The 28,000-nt window shown below is 44.1% G+C and overlaps 1 protein-coding gene across 2 annotated transcripts in view; it reads left to right on the plus strand.

Annotated features, from left to right (window-relative positions):
- Window positions 1-27,979, plus strand: part of PPP2R5A (protein phosphatase 2 regulatory subunit B'alpha) — a 120,500-nt gene extending 92,521 nt beyond the window's left edge. The window contains exons 8-13 of one of the 2 annotated variants that reach the window (XM_006135173.2): window positions 1,687-1,740; window positions 16,560-16,610; window positions 17,638-17,757; window positions 17,856-17,983; window positions 26,014-26,115; window positions 26,458-27,979. In XM_006135173.2, the coding sequence (XP_006135235.1) occupies window positions 1,687-1,740; window positions 16,560-16,610; window positions 17,638-17,757; window positions 17,856-17,983; window positions 26,014-26,115; window positions 26,458-26,593 (591 nt within the window). In that variant the 3' untranslated portion in view covers window positions 26,594-27,979. The remainder of the gene's footprint in view (window positions 1-1,686; window positions 1,741-16,559; window positions 16,611-17,637; window positions 17,758-17,855; window positions 17,984-26,013; window positions 26,116-26,457) is intronic. The other variant, XM_075925151.1, reaches the window with a different exon arrangement.
- The last annotated feature ends 21 nt before the right edge of the window (window positions 27,980-28,000 follow it).

The following is a 28,000-nucleotide window of genomic DNA, read 5'->3' on the forward strand; positions in this document are numbered from 1 at the left end:
GGATATTAGTGTGTAGTCATTTACATAATTAACCATAAGTCCAAGCTTATTGGTTAGTCCTAATGACTACGCCCCTCTTGCTGTGTCTCTTATGAGGATACATGTTTACAAAAATAAATGCTTGCTAACATCCCTGATCCCAACTATAAATATAAAATGATAGGGTCTAAATTAGCTGTTACCACTCAAGAAAGAGATCTTGTGTATTGGAATCATTCTCTGAAAGCATCCACTCAGGGTGCAGTGGTAGTCAAAAGAGTTAGCAGAATTTTGAGAATTATTAAGAAAGGGATAGCTAATAATAGAGACATATTACTGCCTCTATATAAATCCACAGGATACCCACATCTGAGATAGAGATATATATGAGCATTGAAAATTATTAGGGATACAGAATGGCTTCCATGTGAAAAGAGATTAATAACATTGGGACTTGAAAGCTTGGAAAAGAGACAACTACTGGAGGAAGGGGGAGGGGATATGATAGAGGTGTATGAAATTGTGACTGGTCTGGAGAAAATGAATAGGGAAGTGGTGTTATTCCCAAATGAAATTAAGAGGCAGCAGGCTTTAAACAAAAGGAAGCATTTTTTTTTCACATAGTGCACAACCAACCTATGGAACTCTTTGCCAGAGGATGTTGCAAAGGTCAAGGCTATCACAGGGCTCAAAATAGAACTAGATAAATTCCTGGCTAATAGGTCCATAAATTACTATTAGTCAGAGTGGGCACAGATGGTGTCCCTAGCCTCAATTTTCCAGAAACTTGGAATAAGGGATAGGGGAGACACTGGACTGAGGGTTTATTACAACAATCTGTAACAATCCTGGCTTTCCCCAGCTGACTCACCACCTCTGCTTCCTTTCCTCCTGGGGCCTGGACTGATGTTAATAGATCATTTCATCTTGAATGGTCCCTTCAAATATGTATTAACTACTTATGCTAAATATTCCCACTCCCCATATTTAGCTGTGTTAGTTGTGATACTGAGTTCTTTTCCCAGATCTGAAGAGCTCCATGTCTTAAACTAAAAAGCTTATCTTTCTCACCAACAGAAAGTTTGAGGGGTAGCCATGTTAGTTTGTAACTTTAAAAACAAAAACAAGTATATAGTATCATGAGTAAAACCCAGTTCATCAGATAAACTGGAGTGAAAATTACAGAACCAAGATATTTTTAATGGGGAGGGGAGTACCTGTCAATGTCGGACCAGTGCTAATAAGTGGGTGGACTGGAAGTGTCCTATTCTTAGCTTTTGGTGTAAACATGCAATAGTTAGAGGAAGGAGGAACTGGCTTTGTATCACAGATTAATATATACTTCTAATTGAAGAACTGAATGAAGTCAAGGAAAGACTGTCTAAATGTTGGATCTGCAGTACAGCTATCAAATCTCCTGATTAATAACAAAAGAAGCCTTTTCTAGAATAAGAAACTGAGCATCTGAATCTACTGAAGACTTTTAAAAGATACAATAGTCTGAAATACATATAACTTCATTTTAGTTAAATGTATCTATTTCCTTCACCAAGAACAAAAATTGAAAAGGCCTACATCTGCCAACGTTAAGATATTTTGCTGATTAAAGTGCTTCCACTATTATTTGTGATATTTAGTTATGTTGTGTTGTGTTTTAATATTCAGTGTTAGTTAAAATAATTTAAATAACTGTTACTTACATTTTAGCTGGCCTATTGTGTTGTACAGTTCTTGGAAAAAGATACAACATTAACAGAACCAGTAAGTATTTTTCAACTGACTATTTTTGTATTTCTTATCTGAATTAAAATACGCCAGTGCAGCTCACATCAGTGATAGCTCTCACATCCATGCAGCTCTCACATCAGTGATAGTGATAGCCAATACTAATTTTGAATAATTAACTGTAGACACTTCAAGAAAAATTAGGATTTATAAATCAAGGGTACTTGCCAGAAGATAAAAATTTGTTTATTTTAAAAGTACAGATATATCTGTTGGTAGGTAATAACTTGTGACAAAAATGGGAATATAAACTAGAAAATAGTTAAATTGCTAAAATCATGTGACTGATCTCAGTCAAGGAAAAGATCCTCAGTGTTCTTGGCCATGTATTCCCTGTTGGTTGATCAGAATTTGGATGTTTTGTCCAACTGGAAATTCTGATATTTTAACATTTGTCTTCATCCTTAATTGGGACAGTGTTAAAATATTGAAATGTTTCATGGAATGGAAGATCATGAGACACACAAACACAAAATGTTGCAATCTTTTTGTTGAAACAATGAAATCTGGTGATATTCTAAATAAAGCAGGCATTAGAGATAAACAGACAAAGCAATTGCTTAGGGCTCCGAGCTGCTCAGGGGGTGATCCCTATTCACTTTTTATTATAAGAACTTGTGCCTTTTTTAGTACCGGGGCGAGGGGAGGGGAGAGGAGAGGGGAAAAAGGCCAGGGTCTGCCAAATGTCTGCTGGATCCATAATAGCTTCATCCATCAGAAGAGCTATTCTGGAGGAGGTAGGAGACTTACAGTTCACAAAAGGCAGTACTGTTTTGCTTGTACTTCTTGTAGAGCATGGTTTTATGCAAGAGCTACCCTTTTAAAAAGATCTTAGAACTTTTTTGAATCATTGCCCAGTGATGGGGTGTTGGAAATAATTGCCTTGTCTGGTGAGGAAGATGAGTTGTGCGCGGGGACCTGTCCTCGCCCTCTGATAAAGAGTCCTCTATTTCCATTTGGGCTGGGGAGTTAGGCTCTGCTGCTGAAGTCGTAAGCTGAGGAGAACTAGGTGGTAGTTTAGATACTGTGGAAGGAGCCCTTTCTAGATGGCAGATTTTTTGGGGTAATTTCACACAGCTCACAAAAGTGAGCCTCCCAGCCTGGGTTGATAGACTATGTCTGGTGGGATTTGTACTAATGCTCTAAAAACAGCTTTTATGTAGATAGGTTTTTTTAACTTGAAGGTTGGGCTGGACATGAGACTGTGAAGCCCATTTCCATTCCCTAAGCTTGCCATTGAGACTGGTCTTCACGGGGATCTGTTGTTCTCAGCATATAACTTACTTACTTTTTTCATGAATCTCAACTTGGGATTTTCCTGATTAATACTGTGATCATGATCACTCTCATTCACTTTTCATTGAAGTGGTACTCTGTTCTCCAGCAGCAGGTGCTTCCTTCCTAGAATGAGGACTTCTTCTTCAAGTGGTGTACCCATGGGTGCTCCACTCTGGGTGCTGGTGCATCCTTATGCCGGTGACCGGAGATTTTTCTAGCTGTATCCACCGTGCACGTGCTATGGCACCCTCTTGTGCCATTGGTGTAGGTTAGGCGCGCGCCCGGCACGGCCCCTCAGTTCCTTCTCTACCGTCCTTGGCAGCAGACAGAGCTTCTCTCCTTCTACTGTTTCTATCGGGGGAAAAAAAAATTCTCCTCTAGAGGCCTGCCGCTTTTTGCTGAACCTCATGCCGGGGTCTCCCAGCTTCAAGATTCTAAGTGAATAAAGGGTCTTAGGGAATTGCACTGGATACAAAAGTGCCCTCACTGCTCTAAGTTGACGGCAAGAGCTTGTTGCAACCAAGCTAACAGGTTGAAGACTTTACCATACGAAAAGTGTCTCCAAACCGTCTTCCAAGGATACTCCAGCAGTCCCAAAATCTGCTTCTCAGCCAAAAGGCATGGACAAAATTGTTCCTCTACCTCTTCTGGCACGTCTCTTTCAAAAATGAGACCGTCTCCAGCCCGATCTCTATCCTCAGCACCAACAGCCTTGAGGGTCAGCACCTCGGATAGGCCCAGCACATCAGGTGCTGCAACTCCCAAGATACCGGCACCGCCTAAGAGAGCACACTCGGAGCCCAAGCAGAAACAAGCAGCACCATCTGCATCGACTGCACTGCTGGACTACCCTAAGGACCACTCTGCACCAAAACTGGTTCTGTTGGCACCGGCCTTGTTATCTAAGAGACTGAGATGCTGCCTCCTGACCAAGTGGCACCACCAACACCATCGGCACTGAGTAGACCGCATACCTCGGCACCGTCCCAAGAGCACCCATGGCACAAAACTCTTGCCAGGAGCCGCATGTCACCAGCACCGATATCTCCGGGCTCCTCTGTACAGTTAGATGTGCTCACTTAGATCACCGAATCTGTCCCACTCCCCAGGCGAAGTGGGCAACGACCCTTGGAGCCATTTTTCCTCCCAACAATACAGCCCAGCTCATAGATCTCCATGTTATATGCACCATTACAATTATCTGCCACTGCCATATGCTGGGCAATGGCAACCATGGGACTCACGTCCTCATAGGAAGAGCCATCACACCGGTCCTTCCACCATATCTAAACTACCACCTGGTTCTCCTCAGCTTATGACTTCGGCAGCAGAGCCTAACTCCCCAGCCCAAGCGGACATAGAGGACTCTTTGTCAGAGGGCGAGGACAGGTCCCCGCACACAACTCATCCTCCTCACCAGACAAGGCAATTATTTCCAACACCCCACCACCAGACAATGATTCAAAAAAGTTCCAAGATCTTTTTAAAAGGGTAGCTCTTGTATAAAACTGTGCCCTACAAGAAGTACAAGAAAAACAGTTCCGCCTTTTGTGAACCTTACAGCCTCCTACCTCCTCCGGAATAGCCCTCCCTATGGACGAAGCTATTATGGATTCAGGAGACATTATTTGGCAGACCCCAGCATCCATCACTCCAACCAACAAAAGAGTGAATTGGAAATACTTTATTACACCAAAAAGAATGGACTTCCTTTTTACACATCCTCCACCAAATTCCCTGGTAATTGATTCCTTCAGACATAAAGCCTAATATCAGATCAACACCACATGATAAAGACCATAAAAAATGGACATTGTGGTTGTAAGGTGTACTCTTCCCTACTCTGCTCCTTAGAGCAGAAAATTATACTGCCATGCTTGTGGATTACAACTATTCTAACTACTCAAAACTGCAAGAGCTTACTCAACACCTACCAGAACACAGAAGGCCTATTCTCCTCAGCATCATGCAGGAAGGCCATATAATTTCTCACATCACTCTGCAGTCCGCAATGGCTGTAGCAGATATGGCTGCACGCGTCACAGCTTCGGCTGTTGTGATGCACAGAATATCTTGGCTCCAAGCACCTGGGGTCCCGAGCTAATTACAGTAGAAGGTCAAAGATCTACCCTTTGATAAAACAAATCTCTTTGCTGCAAAAACAGATGAAGTACTTCATTCCATGAAGGACTCCCGTACCACCCTGAGAACTTTGGGGATGTATACGCCCCCATTTAAGAGAGCCAGATATAACAATTACCAGAGGGCAAGAAAGCCATACAGACGACAACCTAGGTACGATTTCCACTGAAAATAAAGGCCTCAGTGTTGCAGGCCACAACGTCAGCAGAAACATCAAACGGTATCTACTCAACCATCCACATCCAACAGCAGATTTGAAGATTTGGTCAAGAGCCAGAAAGCCTTGTGGTCACACCACCGACCAATTGCCCACAATTCAATCACTGCCTCTGCCCCTTTTTTTCAACAGTGGGCTCAGATAACATCGGACAGATGGGTCCTAGAGCTCATTCAACATGGTTACTTACCAAGTCCGTTACCATTCCACTGCGGGTCCTTGACTCCCTACACTGGTGGATGAATCCACACAGTGTATTAACTGGAGTGCCATTTCAGCAATATACCCCCACACTTACCATGATGACCGATGCATCGCTCCTAAGATGGGGTGTCCATCGGAGAATCCTCACAGCCCAAAACAAATGGTCCTTTACAGAGCAAACACTCCATATCAACCTTTTAGAATTACGAGCGGTACACTATGCATGCCAACATTTCCTACGTCGTATAGCTCACGAGACTATCAACGTTATAATGGACAACACTTGCATGTATTACATCAATCGGTAAGGAGGTGCACGATCCCTGTCCCTATGTGCGGAGGCTCTCAAATTGTGGAATTGGTGCCTGAAGCACCAGATCACCCCGGTTGCTTCTTACCTCCTAGGGGTGTTAGTTACAGCACATGCCCTCAGTTGCAAGTTGTATGATCATCAAGAGTGGGAGATGGACAGGCATGCCCTCGGTTACGTGTTTCGCCAATGGGGTCAGCCAGACATAAACCTCTTCGTGACCAGAAACAACCAGAAGTGTCATCTTTACTGTTTCAGAGCAGCTTTAGGGAAGCACTCCCTGGGGGATGCTTTCTCCATCAATTGGGACACATCCTCTGCTCTATGCATTCCCACTCCTTCCCATACTCCAAAGAGTCATCATCAAGATCAGAACATATCAAGCTCACGTGATACTTATTGCACCAGAATGGTCAAAGCAAACATGGTATCCTTACCTCCGCAGGATGACAGTCTCAGATCCATACGCTTTTCCGCCTCAATGCAGTCTTCTCTCCCAGAATCCCGGGACAATTTTCTATGCAGAACCCCACAAACTTCACCCCCACACCTGGCTCCTTCATGGTTTCAGGATGACAAAAAAACCTGTTCAGAAAGATTGAAAGAAATACCGATCAACAGCAGAAGACAGTCCACCAGGAAAACATACCTCTATGAATGGAAGAGATTTTCCCAGTGGCTCAAATGCACTCACTCTACAAACCCAGAGACTGCCCTCCCCCCCTCCTACTGGACTATCTCTTGCACCTGAAGGAATTGGGCCTGCCTCTGAGTACTATTGGCAGCTTTCCATCGCATCACAGAAGGCGCTTCTTTCCTTGCCCACCCAATCACTAGGAGATTCCTCAAGGGTCTACAAAACACCTTTCCATCCGTTTGCCCGCCAGTTCCCATCTGGGACCTAAATCATGTAGTTAAGAGCTTGACAAAGCGACTTGCCCCTGGTCATACCTATCAATGAAAGTCTCCTTCCTGGCCGCAATAACCTCCAATAGGAGAGTAGGAGAACTCACCACCCTAATGGTGGATCCCCCTTACACGGTTTTCACCAAGGACAGAGTTACACTCCGGCCCCACCTTAAATTCATCCTGAAAGATTCTTCCCATTCCACATCAACGATCCCATACTCTTACCTGCCTTTTTTCCTAAGCCGCATGCTGACCCGGTGCATGCTGTTTGGCACACCCTCAACGTCTGCAGAGCGCTTGCATTCTACATTGACTGGACGATGGCCTGGCGAACATCCCCTAAACTCTTCCTCTCCTACACAGAATGATCCAAAGAACAAGCTGTCTCTTCGTAGAGGATCTCTAAGTGGATCTCCTCATGTATCCACACATGCTACACCATCCACAATAAAGAACCACCTGAGGTCATCAAAGCCCATTCCACCAGGGCCATGTCTTCTTCTACTGCCTTCCTCAACAATGTTCCCTTCGAGGACATTTGTAATGCAGCCACATGGTCATCAGACCACACCTTGGCACAACATTACACTCTCCCATCTTCCATTGCATCATCTATGGCAGTGGAACACACAGTATTATCCTCAGTGAAAAACATAGGGCTCCAAGCCCATCTCCACAAGCCGACAACTGCTGTGAAGTCACCCAGAGTGGAGTATCTACTGGGACACCACTAGAAGAAGAAAAAGTTCTTCTTCGAGTGATGTTCCCGTGGGTGCTCCATTGTTGGTGTCGGGCTCATCCTGGCGCCGCAGCTCGGAGATTTTCATGAGCAGTTGCTAGCTGGACTGCGCATGCGCGGCGCGCACTGCGGGCTGTTCACGTCCTTTTGATCTGTTGTGCAGCCTGGCTCCCACCAGTTCCTTCTTTGCCACCCCGATACCACCGGCACTGGTACAAAAGCACATACTGACGTCAACACCATCACCGACCACACCAGCACCGACAAAACCAACATCGGTGCTGACTGCAACAGCATGGGAGCCCACGGCACTGACTTTACCGGTGCAGACTACAGTGACACGGACACACTTGGCACTGACAACAGCGGCATGGGAGACTTCGGTGCTGCACTCTTCTCCTACTAGATCAACAAGGCAGTTTTCTCCTCCATACAGTCCTCCAACTCCTCCGGCACCGAAGAAAGTAACTTGCAAATCCGATCCTCCAGTGCAGCGAAGCCCTGAGTACATTGACTTTCTCTTCAGCGCAGTCTTCACTGCGCTCTCCACGCTCACCATACTTGACCAGAGTGCACAGAGACAGAGTGTATCGCCACAGTGGACATTACAGATCTAGATATGACCTATTACCATCACCGTATAGGTCTTATGCAACCCACTCCCCACCCCCTTCGTCAAGGGGCTCCCCTCGCTTTCCATACTCCCTACAGTCACCAGCGAGTTTACTACAGATACAGAGCCCCATCGAGACATATTTCATGATGCCGTAGCCCTGTTTACCGTCAGCACTACACTCACCATGGGTCTATTCAGTCTCATCATGGCCAGGAGCACCATAGTCTTCGTCTTTTCCTTTACCTGGGGACCATTCAGCACCTGATGACCTCAACCGATTTCAGGACCTCTTCAAGAGGGTGGCCACCTCCCAAGACATTCAATTATTAGAGGTGCCAGAAAAGCAACATAAACTCCTTCAGAACCTGCAGCCCTCCCAATGAGGTAGAGTTGCAATACCAATAGACGAGGTCATTATGGAGTCTGCGGATGAGATATGGCGGACCCCTGCCTCAGTATCCCCAATTAACAAAAGGGCTCATAAGAGATATTTTGTCCCTCAGAAAAGGGCTGATTTTCTATTCCCTCATCCACAGCCCAATTTGCTGGTCGTCGATGCTGTCCAGCACAGATCCAAGCTTCCACAACACAGACCCAATAACGACAAGGACAACAAGTGAATGGACCTATTTGGTAGAAAGCTCTATTCTTCCACTACCCTCCTCCTTAGAATAGCCAACTACTCAGCTCTAAAATTAAATGCCCTAATGAAACACCTGCTGGACTCAAAAAGGTCCATACTAAAATCAGTTGTTCAGGAAGGCTACACTTCATCCAGAACAGCACTCCAGATTGCACTGGATGTGGCCGATACAGTGCCCAGAGCAACTGCCACCTCTTTGAGGAGGAGGAGGGCATCCTGGCTTCAATCCGCTGGAGTTCCCCGTGAACGACAATCAAAGGTGGAAGATCTTCCCTTTGATAAATTGAAACTATTTGCAGAAAGTACTGACGTCCTCCATTCAAGCAAGGACTCCAGGACAACTCTATGCACATTGGGGATGTATGCACCACCCTACCGTCGTAAGCGTTATACCCTATACCAAAAGCATTGCGACTTTGCATACCAAAGATATAACCAACGTAATTTTGACCAGTCCAGAACCAAATAGTGGCCTCAGCGCAGGCGGCCACAGATCAACCACAACACCAACAGCCAGGCCGCTAAGCAGCAAATTTGATCTGTTGGTCAAGGGCTTGCAGGATATTCCCATCTCCCACCAACCATCACACTGCGGTCTACTTTTCCATCGCTGCCGACATTGTTGGGATGCCATCGCGTCAGACCATTGGGTACATGAACTGATAACCTCAGGGTATACCATTCCATTCTCCAAAATACCTCCAACTTCCCCACCCTCCCTGTCCCTTTTCAGGGACCCCTTGCACAAGAGTCTCCTTAGACAAGAGGTACAGCGACTACTAAACTTGGGAGCTATAGAGATCCTTCCCAAGGATTTTCAGGGCAGAGGTTTTTATTCACGTTACTTCCTCACCCCAAAAAAGACGGGAAGATGGAAACCTATTTTAGATCTTCACAGATTGAACCGCTACCTTCAGAAACAAAGATTCAAAATAGTTACCCTAGTAGCTATAATCCCAGCGCTGGACAAGGGAGATTGGTTTGCAGCCCTTAACCTGCATGACACATACTTTCATGTAGCTATTCATCCGGCAAACAGGCGCTTCCTTCATTTCACAATAGGACTGGATCACTACCAGTGTACCACTATTGAGTGCTTCCATTCAGCCTTTATTCTGCACCCAGAGTATTTTCAAAGACTCTGGCGGTGGTAGCATCATACTTACGCAGACACTAGGTCATTATATTCCCTTACCTGGATGATTGCTGGATCAAAGACACATCGGAATCAGAGACACGTTGCATGATATCAGCCACAAGACACACATTCGAACTCCTGGGGCTTTTACTCAATGTACAGAAGTCAACTTTGCTACCTACACAGGACATAGAATTTATAGGTGCCTGGCTAGACACCGTGGCAGCAAGTGCATGCTTACCATTGCAGAGGTTCCATGTCATTCAGGACCTTGTTATGACCATTACAGTCAGCCCTACAGTCTCCATACTCACATGCCTCCAACTAATGGGTCATATGGCCACCACCACTTTCATAGTCAATCGCACACGCCTCTACTTTCGATGCCTACAACACTGGATTGCTACGGTTTACTCCCATCAAAAGGGACAGGCACACAAGCGGGTATCCCCCACCACCACCACCACCACATGTGCTACGATCCCTTGTATGGTGGACCAAGCCTTCCAATTTCTTAGCAGGTTGCCTTTCCATCGAGATCAACCTTTGATACACATAATCACAGATGCTTCCCTCATTGGATGGGGCACCCACGTGGACACAATGTCAATCCAGGCCAGATGGTCTATGTGGGAGACCACATATCATATCAATCTGTTAGAACTTGGAGCAGTTTCCAACGCTTGCAGACACTTCCAGAGTCACATACTTGGCAAGGTGGTCGGGATATTGACCGACAATATCGCAACAATGTTTTACATCAATTGTCAGGGAGGTGCTCGATCCCAGTCCTTATGCACCAGTTCAGTTGTGGAACTGGGGCATATGAAGCAACGTCACTGTAGTTAGTAGCCTCGTGCTTACCCGGAATAAACAATATAACGGCAGATGTGCTCAGCAGACACTTCCCCCAGATTGTGAATGGGAACTGCAACTCCATTATCTCCAACCCATTTTCCACCAATGGGGATTCCCAGAGAGAGATCTCTTTGCATCCTCCAAAAAGAGGAAATGCCAACGATACTGTTGCAGGGAAGGCATTGGCCAGGGATCCCTAGGAGATGCCTTTCTCCGCACTTGGAGGGGACCTCTTCTGTATGCGATCCCTCCCATATCTCTCATCTCCTGAGTTCTAGAGAAGATCAGTACAGACAGAGCCACAGTAATACTTATTGCACCATTCTGGCCTCGACAGGTATGGTTTCCATATCTGTATCGGATGTCTCCTCGACTTCCCTACCATCTTCCAATCCTGACTCAGAGGTCAGGGACTTTACTCCATCCTCATCCGCACGTCCTGAAGTTGACGACATGGTTCCTTGTTGGTTCTACCACGCTGGGTTACAATGTTCAGACCAAGTGAAAGAGGTCTTTCTACATAGCAGGAAACAATCCACCCAATCTAATTATCTGTATAAATGGTGTAGATTCATATCTTGGTGCTCTGACCACAACCTAGAACCAAGCATAACACCTTTGAAAGTATCCTGGTCTACGTCTTAGCACTTAGAGATTCTGGCCTTGTCCTGGCATCAATAAAAGTGTATTTGGCTGCAATCACTGCCTTTCATCAGCCTATAGAGGGATTCTCAATCTTCTCCCACCCTACGACAAGAAGATTCCGTAAGTGTATCGTCAACCTATATCCACTACGAAGACCGCCACTGCTGCTGTGGAGCCTAGAAATGGCGTTGGATATTCTAGTCCACACCCCCTTTGAACCTCTCGCAATCTGTTTGCTTTATATGATGTTGCTGATAGTAATTTTCCTATTGATAGAAATGTAGTCGTGTTAGTCTGGTGTAGCTGAAACAAAAAACAGGACTATGTAGCACTTTAAAGACTAACAAGATTGTCTATTAGGTGATGAGCTTTCGTGGGTCAGACCCACTACCTCAGATTTTAAAAAAAAAAAGGTAGTGGGTCTGGCCCACGAAAGCTCATCACCTAATAAACCATCTTGTCAGTCTTTAAAGTGCTATATAGTCCTGTTTTCCTATTGGTGATTACTTCTACCCACAGAGTGAGTGTGAGTTGGCAGCCCTAATGGCAGCTCCACCATATGCTGTTTTCAGTGAGGACAGGGTGGTGCTGCGCCCTCCTCCAGCTTTCATTCCCAAAGTGTGTTCCGCATTTCATGTGAATAAACCAATTGTACTCCCTACCTTCTATCCCAAACTGCGCCAAATGGCTACTGATGCAAGGTTTCATCTGCAGAACATATGCAGGACATAAGCCTTTTACGTTGACAGGACAAAATCCTTCCATCAATCAGATCACCTACTCATTTCTGTCTCCGGGTGTACTAAAGGGAAACTCCTATCATCACAAAGAATTTCCAACCTCATCATATCGTGCATCAAACAATGTTATACTCTAAGAAACAAACCACTGCCTCAGACTCCAAGAGCATGTTCTACAAGAGCTATGGCAGCATCAATGGCATTCCTTCGTGGTGTTCCCCTTAGAGAGAGATGCAGGGTGGCAGTATGGGCCACCAATGATACCTTTATGAAACATTATGCAATTCTACAGTCTCAAGCACAAGATACAGCAGTGGCCTCTACCATCCTCTCTACAATAGTTAGACCATTAATCCGAGGCCCACCTTCCACTTGCTACATACTCACCAACAGTGGAGCACCCACAGGGACACCACTCGAAGGAGAAGAAGTTACTTGCCTTGGTGTAGTAACAATGGTTCTTCGCGATGTGTGTCCCAGTGGGTACTCCATGACCTGCCCACCTCCCTGCTTCGAATTCTCCAATTATATCTTTCAGATACCAGGGCGGACTTGAGGTGGCGGAAGCCGGACTGCGCGACAGATCAAAAGGGCACGTGCCGCGTATGTGCAGTCCAGCTAGCAACTGCTCATGAAAATCTCCAAGCTCCAGCACCGAGACAAGCCCGACATCAACAGTGGAAGCACTCACAGGGGGACACATCTTGAAGAACCATTGTTACCACACCAAGGTGAGTAACTTCTTCTTACTCACCTTGTACAGTAACGGTGGTTCTTCGAGATGTGTCTCTCCCCTCCCCCCCCATGGGTGCTCCACTACCTTCCCTCCTTCCCCTGCTTTGGAGCCCCATGCTCTAATAGCACGGATAGAGAAGGAACGGAGGGGCTGTGTGCACACTTAATGGACACCAATGGCACAAAGGGGTGCCATGGCGTGTGCAAGGCACGGTAGATACTGCTCGAAAAATCTCCAGTCACTGGCGTGAGGACTCACCAGCACCCAGAGTGGAGCACCCATGAGGACACACATCTCGAAGAACTACTGTTACTGCACAAGATGAGTAACACTTTCTTTTATGGATCTTCAAAGTCAGAGCCTATGGTAATGTTGAAAATATGAACCAGTGCAGTGGTGCATGCCAGAATTTACAGAAAACCTGAATAGTTCTATGAGATGTATGACCTGCCCTGTTTCATCTCCAAGGTCTTATGGATTTAGTGGTTGCTAAATTTGGCATTTTTCCAAGTTTAACTTGAAAATTAGCCTTTTTTAATACATAGTCTTCTACAGCATGTTTCCTCATCTCATAAGAAGATGGTTTATCATAAGAAGAGAAGGAGTATGCTATGGAATGTACTGTTCCACTAGAGCCCCATAGTTTGGCCAGAGACTGAGGATTTAGTCCCTATTTAGTCTCTTTTTCACACATCTTGGAATGCTTGCTTTTGCTTTTTATGTTACAATTTGAATTAATGCTTGCTACTGCTGCAACGTATCCTTCCATTCAAAAACCTCTGTTCGTATTTGCTCAAAATATGTATTTCTTAGTGATCTGGTCCATATTTTTATCTGTGGTACTGTCTGTTTTAGGGACTTAAAATTACTTTTTCTTTGAGTCCATAGGACAGTTTTATCTGTACTACCTTTGCATGAGCATTGCATTGAGAAAGTGAGGTCATGCTGCTAATGGAAAATCCTCATTATTTTGTTTTATTTTTAACAAAACACTGTGATGTGCTCATAGTTAACCTCTTCTTAGGAGGAGGCTTAATTCTTCACGAGGTCATCTGAATTTCTGTTTCAAATAGTTCATCAGTCTTTTCTAAAACTCAAAATGTAGTAGGAGAATCCAGGCTATGTATAATACATTAGTTCACAAGAGATGCAAGCTAGTCACCAAGTAAAACAAGGGAAAAAATCATGAAGCCTCCCAACTGGCTGCCACTGGGAATAAATCCAGTGGGGGAATTAGACTCTGTTTGAAGATTGTCCAAGTAGACCAAGCTCTCATTTCAGTCCTGTTATGATCAACCTGGTCTGATTGGGACTAGGACAAGAAGCAATGGGCTTAAATTGCAGCAAGGAAGGTTTAGGTTGGACATGAGGAAAAAAAAAATTCCTAACTGTCAGGGTGTTAAACACTGAAATAAATTGTCTAAGGAGGTTGTGGAATCTCCATCACTGTAGATATTTAAGAGCAGGTTGGATAGACATTTTTCAGGAATGATCTAGACGGTGCTTGATCCTACCATGAGGGCAAGGGACTGGACTTGATGATCTCTCGAGGTTCCTTCCAGTTCTAGTATTCTATGGTTCTATGACTACCAGAAGATTGGGGGCCCTTTCTTTGAAGTCAGACTCTCATGCCTGAAATACAGGTTGGATCTCCCTGGTCTGGCACCCTTGAGACCTGAGTTGTCCTGGACCAGGGAGTTTGCCAGACCAGGGGCTGTCAGTGCTCCTCTGTTTGTTGCCCCGTTCGTGGGCTCCTCTCCTTAGGGCTCCTTGCCCTAACACTGCCTGGCACAGCTCTCCATCTTGCTGCCCACCTACTACTCCAGGGTCTCCCAGGGTTCCTTGCGGGGATTGCTTGGCCACTGCTGGCCCTGCTGCTGCATGGTGTTCCTAAGGGTTCCCAGCTGAGGCCACCTGGCTGCTCCTGGACCTGTTACTGCTGGATGTTCCCCAGACGGTGTGTCTGAATGCCCCGCTGCCGTTGGGGATTCCAGCCGCCTGCCTCCACCAGCCCTGCTTCAGCCGTGGGCTTCCCTGGCAGAGGCTGCCCGATCACCCTGGCTCTGCTACCGCTGGGGGTTTGCCGGGATTCCTGGCTGGGGCGGGCTGGCTGGCTGTCAACAGCTCCACTGCAACTGGGCGGGAGCTCCCAAAATGCTGTCTGGCCCCACTAATTCCCAGGATGAAGGTCCCCAGCTGCCACCTGGCCCTACTGATGCTGGGAATTCTGGCCACCTGCTTCCACCAGTCCCACTTCAGCTGGGGGTTCCCCCGCAGAGGCAGCTCAGTCAATCTGGCCTCTCTGCCCATGGTGGTTTGCTGGGATTCCTGGCTGGGGCTGCCCAGCTGTTGACAGCTCCACTGCAACTGGAGGTTCTGTGGCTGGGACTCCCAGTCAGCTGGCCCCACTAACACCAGCAGTTCCCTGGCTAGGGCAGGGCTCCCCAGATGCTTCCAGGGCTCCCCAGCTCCTGTGTTGCTCCTGCCTCCAGGGTTCTTTGGTTCAGCAACATCCATCGCCCTGCTGGACCACAGATGTTGCCAGGCCTGAGTGTCCCATATTTGGGAGGTTCAACCTTTATCTCCATTTCTGAAAGATGTAAAATTGGTTCAGGTCCACATGAAATTCCTATTTACATTTTTAGTCAGCACCACTCTCTCAACTAAGAAGCAAAATAAGATTTCCTAGAATAGTCCTTCAGTTTCTATTTTGGAGTTCAACTAGCTGGAGAAGATGTAACTTATAACTAAGTCTTCGTAGGGTCTCTATCAAGGTGCGTCTACCCTGCAGGGCTTATCTTGAAATAAGCTACACAAATTGAGCTACATCAATTGAGTATCTTATTTAAAAATAGCTTATTTTGAAATAGGGAGCATCTACTCAGCACTTACTTTGAAATAGAGCGCTCTTCCTCTGACTTCCCTTATTCCTCGTAGAATGAGGGTTACAGCAGTTGGAGTAAGAAGTCCTCCAGCTTGACAGTATTTTGACACTATTTCATAATAACTTCCGGATGTGTAGATGTGGACTGTTGTTTTTGAATAGCGCTAGTTATTTTGAAATTGTGTTGCAGTACCCCAAGTTTCAGAAAGTTAACTCCCAGAAAAGTTATTTGTATATATTTTCTCTGCAGTTAGTCATCTGTTTCCAGTTTGTCTCTTTTGGTATCTCACATAATAGAAAGGAATAAAAGGTGTTTTGGACTATGATTCTTCTTCCTCACCTTTTTTGACAGCTTTTCAGCTTTGAGAGAGCACATGGTCCAACAGCTACTGTGTTTTATATGGTTCCAGGTCTTGAGTTGCTGAGACAAGTGCTCCAGAAAGGATGGATTTCTAGGGGGAGGTCTAGCTACAAGCAGTAGTGGGTCTGTTTGGATGCTCAGAAAACTTTTTGAAGCAGTGTACATTTGATAGTAAAGCTGTTAAAGTATTCTGAACATAAGATAAAACTCCTGTCAGATGATCCAAAATGATTCAATCCCCTTTGAACTATAGTTTTGGGAAATATTAATCATAATATTAATTATTCTAATTTAATTTTAATATGTATTAAAATCTAGATGAATACATATTGGAAACTTGTTCTGGTTTAACTTTTTAAAATTTTATTATCATAGGTTATCAGAGGGTTGCTCAAATTTTGGCCAAAAACTTGCAGTCAGAAAGAGGTTAGTCTTGTTACTTATGTTTTAATAAATTATTCTCTTGTAATTGATATAAAAGAGTGATTTCTCAAGGCACTGAAGTTCACTGTACTAATTGCCACAAATTGTGCAAACTTACCTTATTTTAAATCTGGCAGCGCTACTAATTAGTACATGCTCTTCTATATGTTCATCACTAAATATTCCTATGGTAACATCATATTGAGAGGAATGCTCTCATTAAGTCCTGTTCTTTGGTAGGCATTAGTATAATTTTTCAAAACAAAGCTTTTTTTTAAGCATGTTAGTAGTTACAGTGAGTGCAGTCCATTTGCAGTGAGTGCTGACTTTGAACACTGTGAAAGTTTGACCAGGTTTTTGCCAGTGGCTGAAACATTAAATAAAAAGCTTCATTACTTTATTTTATTACAAAAAAAGTATACGTTGTAATTTCATGTGGAAGAATAATGTCTAATTCTTAAAATGTAATTTTAAAATGGTCTTGTGAAAAATACATTTTTCTAATTGGCTCTGTCCCAGGTAAAATAGTTAGGAGTTTTGTGACTTCATTTGCCAAAGAAACGTTATAATTCTATATGAAAGTGTGTGCTTGAAAACTCCTATGTGTCATCTTGTCTTTGATTTTCTGTGAAATGAAATGAAGCATTTGTAAAAAGAATCCAGAACAGAGAAGAGTAAGTCTATGCAGCGAAAGCTGAAGAAATATATTCTAGTTTTTATCTTCAAATAATCTTTTAAAAACAACCCTGAAGAATAGACAATACAAGATGATTGTCATACAGTATTCTAGCAACTGAAGTGAACAAGAAGCTCCCTTACCGAAAAAGAAGAAAAATTGTAATTAGATGACTTGCACAAGGTAGTGTGCCATAGCACACTATGCTGTATGATGATGTAATATACTTGTCAGTATGTACTCTATTTTAATGTTGTTCAGCTGGTGTCCTCAGTTTAGCTATGTGATAATTACATAAACTTTATACCTTCTGAATAGCAAATATAAATATAAAAACCTTTCTTTATAAAACAGGTGATGTTTTTAGGTGAAATTGAAGAAATCTTAGATGTAATAGAACCAACACAGTTCAAAAAAATAGAAGAACCTCTATTTAAGCAGATATCCAAGTGTGTGTCAAGTTCACATTTTCAGGTATTAAAATAGTATTTTCAACAACATTCCACATTTGCATTCTACATTAATTAGTACTATTTTGTTTTGTGGTTCTGATTCTGAAATGTGTATTTTAGGTTGCAGAAAGGGCTTTGTATTTCTGGAATAATGAATATATTCTTAGTCTCATTGAGGAGAACATTGACAAAATTCTACCAATTATGTTTGGTAGTTTATACAAGATCTCCAAAGAACACTGGAATCCGTATGTATTGTTTCTTTTGACATTTTTTAATTGCTAGAAATAAATTGTATTAGTGTATGTTCCTGTCTTAGGTTGTCATCATGCAGACATTTATGTAGTTGCTTAATTTGACACAGGTGAGAATCCCATTGACTTCAAAATGTCTAAGGAAATTGGATGGTGATGTGGTTTTTACACAAGTTTGACTTTGTGATCATTGTAAAATGACATAGTAACTAACACTAGAAGACTTACCTGGCATTGCCCAGATCCTTCAGAGTAGAGGGCTAGTGGTGTGAGAGGTTCAGGAGTCAGGGTAGGGCCATGGATATGTAGGGGGCAGAGCTGGAAGCATGGGGGTGCAGGAGTCAGGGTGTGGTTTTGAGGAGGGGACAGGGGAGGGAGCAGGCAAAGTGGCATCTCCTAGCCCCAACTGACCACTCTTGGTGGTGTAGCTGCCCCCAGTGGTTACTCTGCAGTACAGCTCTCCCCTGTGCTGCCAGTGGTCACTATCAGTATCATGTTCCTCCTCTCTGTGCCCTCTCCCTTTCCATGTTATGGAAAACAGTCCCATACCCAGCATTTCCCATTTTCCTGGCACAGTCAAACCCTGACCTTACTTTAAGTTAGAATAGGAGGAAACTAAGGAAATTTGGTGCTCCTAGGTCTTATTGTTTAGGAAGAGCTTTTGAACAACATTCGCTGGCAAACTGACATGCACATTTCTAAAATATATAGATAACTTAGGAAACTTCTAATACACCTTGATGCTTCAAAGTCCAAGGAAAGGACCATGAATCACAGTATTTTGCAACATCTACATCAAGTTTGTCCTGCTTGACTTCCACGGGACCCTGGGGATTGATAGCACTACTGGAAAGGCATAGATGAGCACCCCAATCATAGAATGAGAAGAAATTGTCTGAGAAGGAACCCTTGTCTAGACTCTGAATGGTGCAGAACTGCTGGCATTTACTGTTCTGCCTGAACATGAACAGGTCCACCTGGGGAGTCCTTCTCCTTCCCCTTCTCTCCCCCCCATCCCTGCCATTTTTCTCCCCTCTGGTAAAAGAAGAGGAAAAGAAGTAAAGATGACCTGCTTGCTTCTGCATTCCTCATTGCTAGAGATTGATCTGCCCCCAAACCTGACTTGGGGGCATTCTTAGCTCTACTAGCTCTGAGAAGTGCCTCTCCTTTAAGCAGTTTCTAGAATAACCAGACACTCGCACTGTGTCTGATGCCTGGGACAGCCTCATAGAAATGCTTCAACTACCACAGGAATTGGGAGCTGAAGTTTTAAACTCCTTCTTAGAGAGAAGGCACTTCAGTCTCCAGGTGATTCCTGATGGACTATCCCCAAAACCTTTAACTTCACTGAGGGTAGAGTCATTGTTAAAAATCCACAGCAGACTGCTCATGCAAGCTCAGAGACATTAGCAGCCAGAGGTGTTTCCCCAGAGCTGCAGTCTTGGTATTGACAGAAGAACTAACTCTGAGTGGTTGGCTAGTCAGCAGGGGATGGGATGGGGAAATCCTCATATCTGCAAACTCCACAGGACAGAAAAACAAACTTGGCAACCAGAAGAGTTTCCCTAGAGCTGTCACCTCAGTACTGACCGAAGAATAAGCCTCCTGTGATTGCTCATGTGCATCAGGTGTGTGTGCTCCACATGCATAGTCATCAGAAAGCTTTTTCCCTAGTAGGATTCCATAGGTTGATAGTGGATACCCCTAGAGTGGCACCAGTATGATACGGTTATATAGTCCACTGCCAACCTGCCCCTCCCTCAGTTCCTTCTTACAGCCAGTGATGGTCATTGAAGCTCTTTCTTCTCTTTCATCAAGCAAGTGCTAGTCCCTAGCTTTGTTTTGTAGATAGTTCATTAGTAGTTTATAGTTATCTGCAGGGAGTCCTTATTTTCCTCCCTGCCGTCAGGGTCAGGGCATGCCTCTGCTTTACAGTTTTAAACTGTGCAAGGCGTGCACCAAGTTTATCCCTATTGGTGACCAACACATCTCCTGTCTTGTGTTTGGGAGTGACTCACCTTGCAGACAAATGCAAGATCCGCAAAGCATTTACATCAAGGACTCTGAGAGACAGGGAGTTTTGCCTCCAGAACATCCTAATGGAGGTCTCCCTGAACCTTTGAAGGCCACAGGACTGGATCAGTCGGCCTCCTTAAGAAGTATGCCATCGTCAGTACAGAGTGCACCAGCTCTGCGTAAGGAGTCTGAGAAGATCTCTCAGCATTGACGGTCCCAAGGACTAAAGGCCACGTTCTGGCACGGCTTCCATTCTTCGGTGCAGAGGAAGCAGCAGAGGCAGTAAAAGGGAAGGTCTCCTACTTTAAAAGCATGCAAGTCTAATGGTCACATCTGTAGCCAGAGCATCCTGCCAAACAGCCTGCCCTCCAAGCACTGTTGACTCCAGCACCACAGCTGGTTCCATCGAGTTCAGTATTGATGGATTCTCTGTCTAGAGAGAACCAGATGGGAGATGTGGACATGCTGTCCACCCCTGAGCTCTATGAAGTGGCTTTGGACCTCATTGAATTAATGTCTGGCCACTCCTGCCTACAAAGTCGAGGTTCAAGGTCGATGCCTTGGTTGAGGAGAGCAAAGTGATTTCAAGAATCTCTCTTCAGGTGGCTTTTGATGCAGTGGACTCTGCTACCTGTACGATGTCCACGGGCATCATCATGAGGTATAATTCATGGTTGCAGGTATCAGATATTTCACCAGAGGTCAGGCAGATGATTCAGGACTTACTGTTTGACTGCTCAGACCTGTTTGCAGAGCAGACTGACTCCAGGCTTCACAGCCTCAAGAACACTAGGGCTACATTAAAGTATCTGGGCCTCCATATGCCAGCTACCCTATGTAAACACTTTACCTCACCGCTGCCGCGTTATTACCCCTTGCACCAGAGACAGGACTCAGGTAGAAGGGGTAATAGAAAGAATCACAAATGCCCGCAAGCATGAACAGTGACAGTAGAGGGGGAGGAAACAGTCAGGGCTCTGCTTCATCTAGGCAATCCCCAGGGCCTAAGAACAACTTTTGAAACCACACTTGAGGGTGACATACAAATCTCTTTCCTGGACCTATCCCTATGTTTGGCAACCATGTATTCATTTTTTTATACCAGGCCTGGGCTCAGATCACATCCGACAGATGGGTTCTAGGCAGGGTCAGAATAGGATATTCTATTCCATTTCCCTCCCCGCTTCTTACCCTGTGCCCCATCCCTCTTCAGGGACCATTCCCACGAGCAGTTTCCTCTACAGGAGATTCAGTCACTCCTCTAGCTGGGAACAGTAGAGGAACTCCTTCATAAGTTCAGGGGCATGGGGTTCTACTCCGGTTACTTCCTTATTCCAAAGGCCAAAAGGCGATTACGCCCCATATTAGATGTCTGTGGTCTCAACTGGTACCTAAAAGCTAAAATTTCATATGGTTCACTGGATTCAATTATCCCCTCCCTGGATCTGGGAGATTGGTATGCCACCCTCGATTTGAAGGATGCATATTTCCATGTGTCTATAGTTCCAGCACATAGAAGGTTCCTTTGTTTTGTACTGGGGTCGTCCCACTACCAGTTCAAAGTTTTGCTGTTCGGCATGTTGGCTGCGCCCACTGTCTTCACAAAGTGCATGGCAGTGGTAGCAGTCTTCCTGAAGAGAAGCGAGGTTCAGATGTACCCTTACCTCAATGACTGGCTGATCAAGGGACTGTCCACGTCAGTTATGGACGGTCACATGGAACTGGTCAAAGTCATGTTTTGTTGCCTGGGCCTGCTGCTAAATATGCAAAAGTCTACCCTCGCCTCCATTCAGGTAGTACACTCAGGTGACAGAGTTCATAGGGGCCCACACAGTGGCAGCCAGAGCATCCCTCCCTCAGCCCCATTTTGAAAGCATGTGCAGCCTGTTAGTGTCTGGGGGTCTTCCCCATGACAATGGCCGGGACCTGTCCAAGGGTGTGTCTAGACTACATGCCTCCGTCGACGGAGGCATGTAGATTAGACAGATCGGCAGAGGGAAATGAAGCATAGGTGTATGCAGCCATTATGACCCAGCAATCTTAGGGTGTGTCTAGACTACATGCCTCCGTCGACGGAGGCATATACATTAGACAGATCGGCAGAGGGAAATGAAGCCGCGATTTAAATAATCGCGGCTTCATTTAAATTTAAATGGCTGCCCTGCTCTGCCAATCAGCTGTTTGTCGGCAGAGAGGGTCAGTCTAGACGTTCTCCTGTCGACAGAAAACCCTTTTGTCAACTGCCTCAGTAAACCTCATCCCACGAGGCATAACGGGGCGGTTGACAAAAAGATTTTCTGTCGACAGGGGAACGTCTAGACTGACCCGCTCTGCCGACAAACAGTTGATCAGCAGAGCAGGGCATCCATTTAAATTTAAATGAAGCCGCGATTATTTAAATCGCGGCTTCATTTCCCTCTGCCGATCTGTCTAATGTATATGCCTCCGTCGACGGAGGCATGTAGTCTAGACACACCCTAAGATTGCTGGGTCATAATGGCTGCATACACCTATGCTGTCCGGTTCGCCAGGCTACATTGCAGGCTTGGCTGGCCCAGGTGTACAAACCAGCTTGTCATCTGCTGGACAGTGCACCCGTTGATTCTGTGCACTCTTCAGTGGTGGTTGGACCCCATGAACATGTGGGAAAATGTTCTCTTTCATGCCCCTCACCTTGTATTGACACTAGTAATGGATGCCTTGGACTTTGGGATGGGGTGCTCATCTGGGTGAATTAAAGACACAGGACATGTGGTTGCAGGAGGAATGTCAATGCCTAGCAATATCAAGGAGCTCAGGACTATTCGGTTGACCTGTGAGGCATTAGCCAATGAAATAAGGGGCAGGTGTGTTACGATCAGGGTGGACAACACCACAGCAATGTTTTATATCAGCAAACACAGTGGTGCTCATTCTTTTCCCCTTCATCAGGAGGCGCTCTTGCAGTGGGAACTGTGCGTCCGGAACAAAAAGCACCTGGTGGCATTGTATCTGCCTATGTTGTCAAGGGCACAATGTGCTTCCATCCAGAGTCCATATGCACTCAGTGAGGTTAATTTCTACCTTGGTCACATCCCTTATAGATATTCCTATCTCAGTAATCTATAGAGCAGCAACTTGAGCCTCTGCCTACACACACTCAGAACATTGTGATCACCAAAGATTTGGCTCTCATGCCATCTTTATTTCCGTAGTATTTTGTGTAGTAACAGACTTCACTCTGAAGTTCCGGTCTCCAGTGATGAGTAGTACTGCTTGGAGTCACCTACAGTGGAGCACCCAAAGACACACTATTCAAAGAAGAGGAGGAAGTTACCTTGTGTAATGATGGTTCTTCAATAAGTCTGTCCTTATGGGTGCTCCACAAACCACCCTTCTCCCCTCTAGTTCAGAGTTCTATATAGGGATCTGTGGTAGAGAAGGAAGTGAAAGGCTTTCACCCATGCAGTGCTAGATAGCCTCGAGGTATATCACGAGGGAGAGAACACAGGCTCAAGGGGCGCTGCTACCAAAAATTTCCAATTAGAGACGCAGTGGCTCATATACCCCTACAATGGAGCACCTGTAGGGGGACACGTCTTGAAGAACCATCATTACTGTATAAGGTTAGTAACTTTCTCTTCTGTCATGTGTTTCTTAGAGCTTCATCAAAATTGAGGCCTGAAGTGAATTTTTTCCTCAGTCACAAGAGAAGTCATTGTTTTGCCCCAATTCTCATGATCTACATTATGCCATTAATAAGATAAGACGGTATAACTAGAGGATTAATAAGTTCAGAAAGGTTTCTTTTATTCTGGTTCCATCCTGCTAATCGAGATAAAAAGGGAAAAGTTTCCTTGATACTCCAGGATACAGATGTTTCAGAATTACATACTTCAAAATTACATTTTTTCCTCTAACTAGAAAACAAAAGTTTACTCGGCTTTAATCTGATGTTGAAGGAGAAAGCTTATGCTGTGGGTACTTGTAGGGATGCATTCAGTAAACATACTAAGTATTCTAAATTGGATTTTAAGGTTTCTTCTGGTGCTGTATTTGGGAAATGTTTTCCATCCTGGTAATTTGGGAGGGTAAATGGTAAGCGAACAAAATACAGTGAATCTTGGTTTCCTGTTTGTTTAGTATGATTGACTTGCTCTTTGAACTTCCTAAAGGCGAATGATAACTGTCAGAGAGATTAAGCACTAGAATTTCCATCATTGGAGATTTTAAAGAGCAGGTTAGACAAACATCTGTCAGGGATGATCTAGATCAGGGCTACTAAACATGCGGCCTATTTGTTTGCGGCCCGTGGTACAGTTTGGGTTTACGTTGGGCTCAACATGTGGCCTGTGGGTGGGATCCTTGAACATGGTCTCCACTGGGAACACGCTCCATAACGATAAGTCAGGATAATGGTCTTCTGTTGATAAGCGTTTTAGTAGTTAAATTCCTGGACTGTCATTGCTCACTAAAAATGCTGTCATATGGGTAGAAATCGGGTAAATATTGCCTTTTATTAATATCATCAGAACAGACTTAAATGGGGCCTGTGTGTCCTGTAGTCTTGTCTTAATCTTTGTATTCATGACGGTGAGTGCGAAAGAAGCTATTTGCATATATATTTGCATTTAATTTGTGGCCCTCGGCATGTGCTGTGATTATCATTGTGGCCCCCAGGGCTTCCAAAGTTGAGCAGCCCTGATCTAGATGATGTGTGGTCCTGCCATGGGTGCAGGGGACTGGACTTGATGATCTCTCAAGGTCCCTTCCAGTTCTAGTATTTTATGATAGTATGATGAAAACAGATAACCTGCTATACCTCTTTTATTTCCCTTGAAACTTGTTTTTAATTTAATAAATATTTGAAATTAACAATGCATGTATAATGTCATATGTGTATATGGCACTCTGCAGCCAAATAATAGTTCTAGTCCTTAATCCTGCAGGGCTGAATACCCCAGGGTCACTTATCCATCTATCCCCACCTTGCTTTGCTGTGCCCAGCCTCCCTGCCCCTGCATTTCCCTGAACCTGCCCAAAGCAACCTTGACCCCAGGCTAAGGGCACCCTGCTCCCCATCTCCCTGAACCCCCTCAGCCACTCTGGCCCTTGCCAGACATCCTACCCTCCATCCACTTCTGCACCCTCCCTTCCTCCTGCACCCTCTCCCCTGGCCAGACATCATACTCCTAGCCTCCTTCTGCACCCTACTTCCCTCCCAGTTCCTGCATCCCATCCCTGTCCCACTCACTTGCAGCCTTGTCCCACACACTAAACCCCTCATTTTTGTCCCCACCCCAGAGCCTAAGGGGAGCCACAAAATTCACTAACTGCAGAACCCCAGAAAAGTAAATCTGGCCTATGGGAAGCCCTGAACCTCAGTCCTCCGTCTCTTCCCTTCTTACCCCATGAGGCTGGAGCACCAAAGGAGTGAGGTGTCTCAGTTGGGGGCCAGTTGGAGGTTTTGGGAGGAGCGCTTTCCTTCTCACTTGTGTGGTCCCTAACTGATTTTTCTGTGGGTCAGTGTCCCCTGACACAATGGTTTCCCACCCCTGCCATAAATAAAGAAAACATTAATATTTTATTTTATTTAAAATGAAGTTTGAGAAACTAACATGAGAAAGTAGAAGCGCTTAATCTGTTTAATAATTTATATTACATTACCCATTTTACTGTTAATGTAATTCTATTAAAACACTATGACAGTTACCTTAATCAAGTTCTATCTTTTTGCAGCCTTGGAGGAAATTAATATTTTAAAAATCATTCACTATGGCTGGTTTATGTGAAGCCTTCCAATTTTAATGTTTTATAAACCAAGGCAATGAGCCAAATATACTAAATGCATGTTTAATGAATTCTCAAGTTCATGCATATAGGAGACTATATATAATAAACATTGCTTTTAAAACTTACTTGTAAATACAATAGAGCTAGAACAGAAAGGGAAAGTCAGACACTTAAAACAGATGCTAGTAAATGAATCTTATATCCAGTAATTTACAGTGCCTTCCTTTTTGTTCTAGTACCATTGTAGCACTAGTGTATAATGTGCTGAAAACATTAATGGAAATGAATGGCAAGCTATTTGATGAACTTACAAGCTCATACAAAGCAGAAAGACAAAGGTATTCATTTTCTTTTGTTTGTGTTTCTGAAATGCATCACTTAAAGTATGTGCTGAATTTAGTAATGTGAATAAAATTGCAATATTTATAGTGAAATTGACTTATTGGTTTGTCATAGCTGGGTATAATCTCTTAAAGACAGATATCCCATTCTGCCACTGAGAATCAGTAAGTTAAGTTTTGGTATTTGGCATGGTAAAACTCCTGATACCTTACAGGAGGTGACTTTAAAAAATACAGAAGAACTTTGTAGTAAATAATAATAGCATATGCTGTTTCCTCAAAGTAATTACAATTGCATGTGGAACACAGACATGTCTAATTATTTTATTTTATCTGTAGAGAAAAAAAGAAGGAACTGGAACGTGAAGAATTGTGGAGGAAGTTAGATGAGCTGAAGCTAAAGACGACTCTGACTGAAAAGCAAAACAGTGCTCACAATGTGCTAAATGCACACAACAGTACAAGTGCCAAGTAAAGAGATGATGACCTCTACTTAACAGACATACTTTTGTACACATTTTTTAAATATGTAAAAATCGCAAAACAGAAATTTCAGCAATATAGTAGAAACGCCAGCTTTTTTTCTGGCGATATGTAAATTGAAAAAAAGATCTATGAATTTAAATACAATAGTTGAAAGATATATCATTACCACAGCATATTGTAAATTTGTCTAATCATTGATATGTCACTTCTAAAGTTTTACAGAAATGAATTTTATCTATCATATGAGTGAGAATGATGGGAGTGGTAAGAATTATGACTTGAATTTTCTTTTTGATTGTGTTGCACATAGGTGGTGTAGTCTCTGTATATTTTTCCCCCTTGTTTTATACATGCTTTTTACATTGCTGCAGTCCTAGGTTAAGATTCTAGAAAAGGATTCTAGTTCTACTGTATTTTCTTAAATAAATCAAGGTACATACTTTTTACCTATACAGGAAACCCCCGCCTTACGACAGCCTGAGTTGCGACCCCCCCCCCCCCCCCACCCGCACTTATGGCCATTTTTTTAAGTGCAGAAGGGGCCAAAAACTCCCGACTTATGTCCTCAGCCCACATTTACAACGGTGCACAGCGCCTATTGTAAATGTGGGTTCGAGTTACGATGCCCCTGACTTGCAACGCTATCCCAGGAACCGATTGCGTCACAAATCAGGGGCAGCCTGTAACTTGATGGGGTACTGTATGCCATAACAATATATGAGATCTGTAATAGATAATTCTACTGAGTGAAGATGCCTGTGTAGTGGGTTTACATTTAATTATGAAAAGCACAAGTTAGAGATCAGATGAAGTATGAAAATATAAAATAAAACTCAAGTTTAAACAGTTTACTGTATATCTTGTGTCTGACCTTCCACTTGATGAATTCCTTGCTGTTCATATGCCTCCTCCATGCTTCTGTCTGCTGAGTCTAAGTTTCTCATCCTACAGCTGAGGATGGAGCTTCCCTTGAAGCTCATCAATGAAGCTCTTGTGTCAGCCCAAGGAATCTCTGAAGAACAATACAGTTCCCTCCTCCAGAGGCTAAGTGAGCTGTTTCTGCAGCTCTTTCAGCTTCTGTTGGATCTGGAGAGTGAGACAAATTCCAATATTCCAAACAAGGTTTCTAATATGGAAGTGCAGAGCACTAACCACAAATACCTTGTTTTATTTAATGAAAATGCAGTATGCTTTTTAAATATAAGATGGGAAAAGCTGACTATAGAAGTCTTGTTTTACTTAATCAAGTCTCTTACATCTTTTATCAGATATACCATTCCAATCTCTTAAATTGCAGCTGTGTGAAAACTGTTTTGTAATAATCTTCACTGGGGGATTGAGCAGCATTCAATAAAGTCTTTATGTTTGTATTTAATGCTGTGTATCACCATCTTTT

Source organism: Pelodiscus sinensis, chromosome 3 (genome assembly GCF_049634645.1).
Source record: "Pelodiscus sinensis isolate JC-2024 chromosome 3, ASM4963464v1, whole genome shotgun sequence".
NCBI classification, from domain to species: Eukaryota; Metazoa; Chordata; order Testudines; family Trionychidae; genus Pelodiscus; species Pelodiscus sinensis.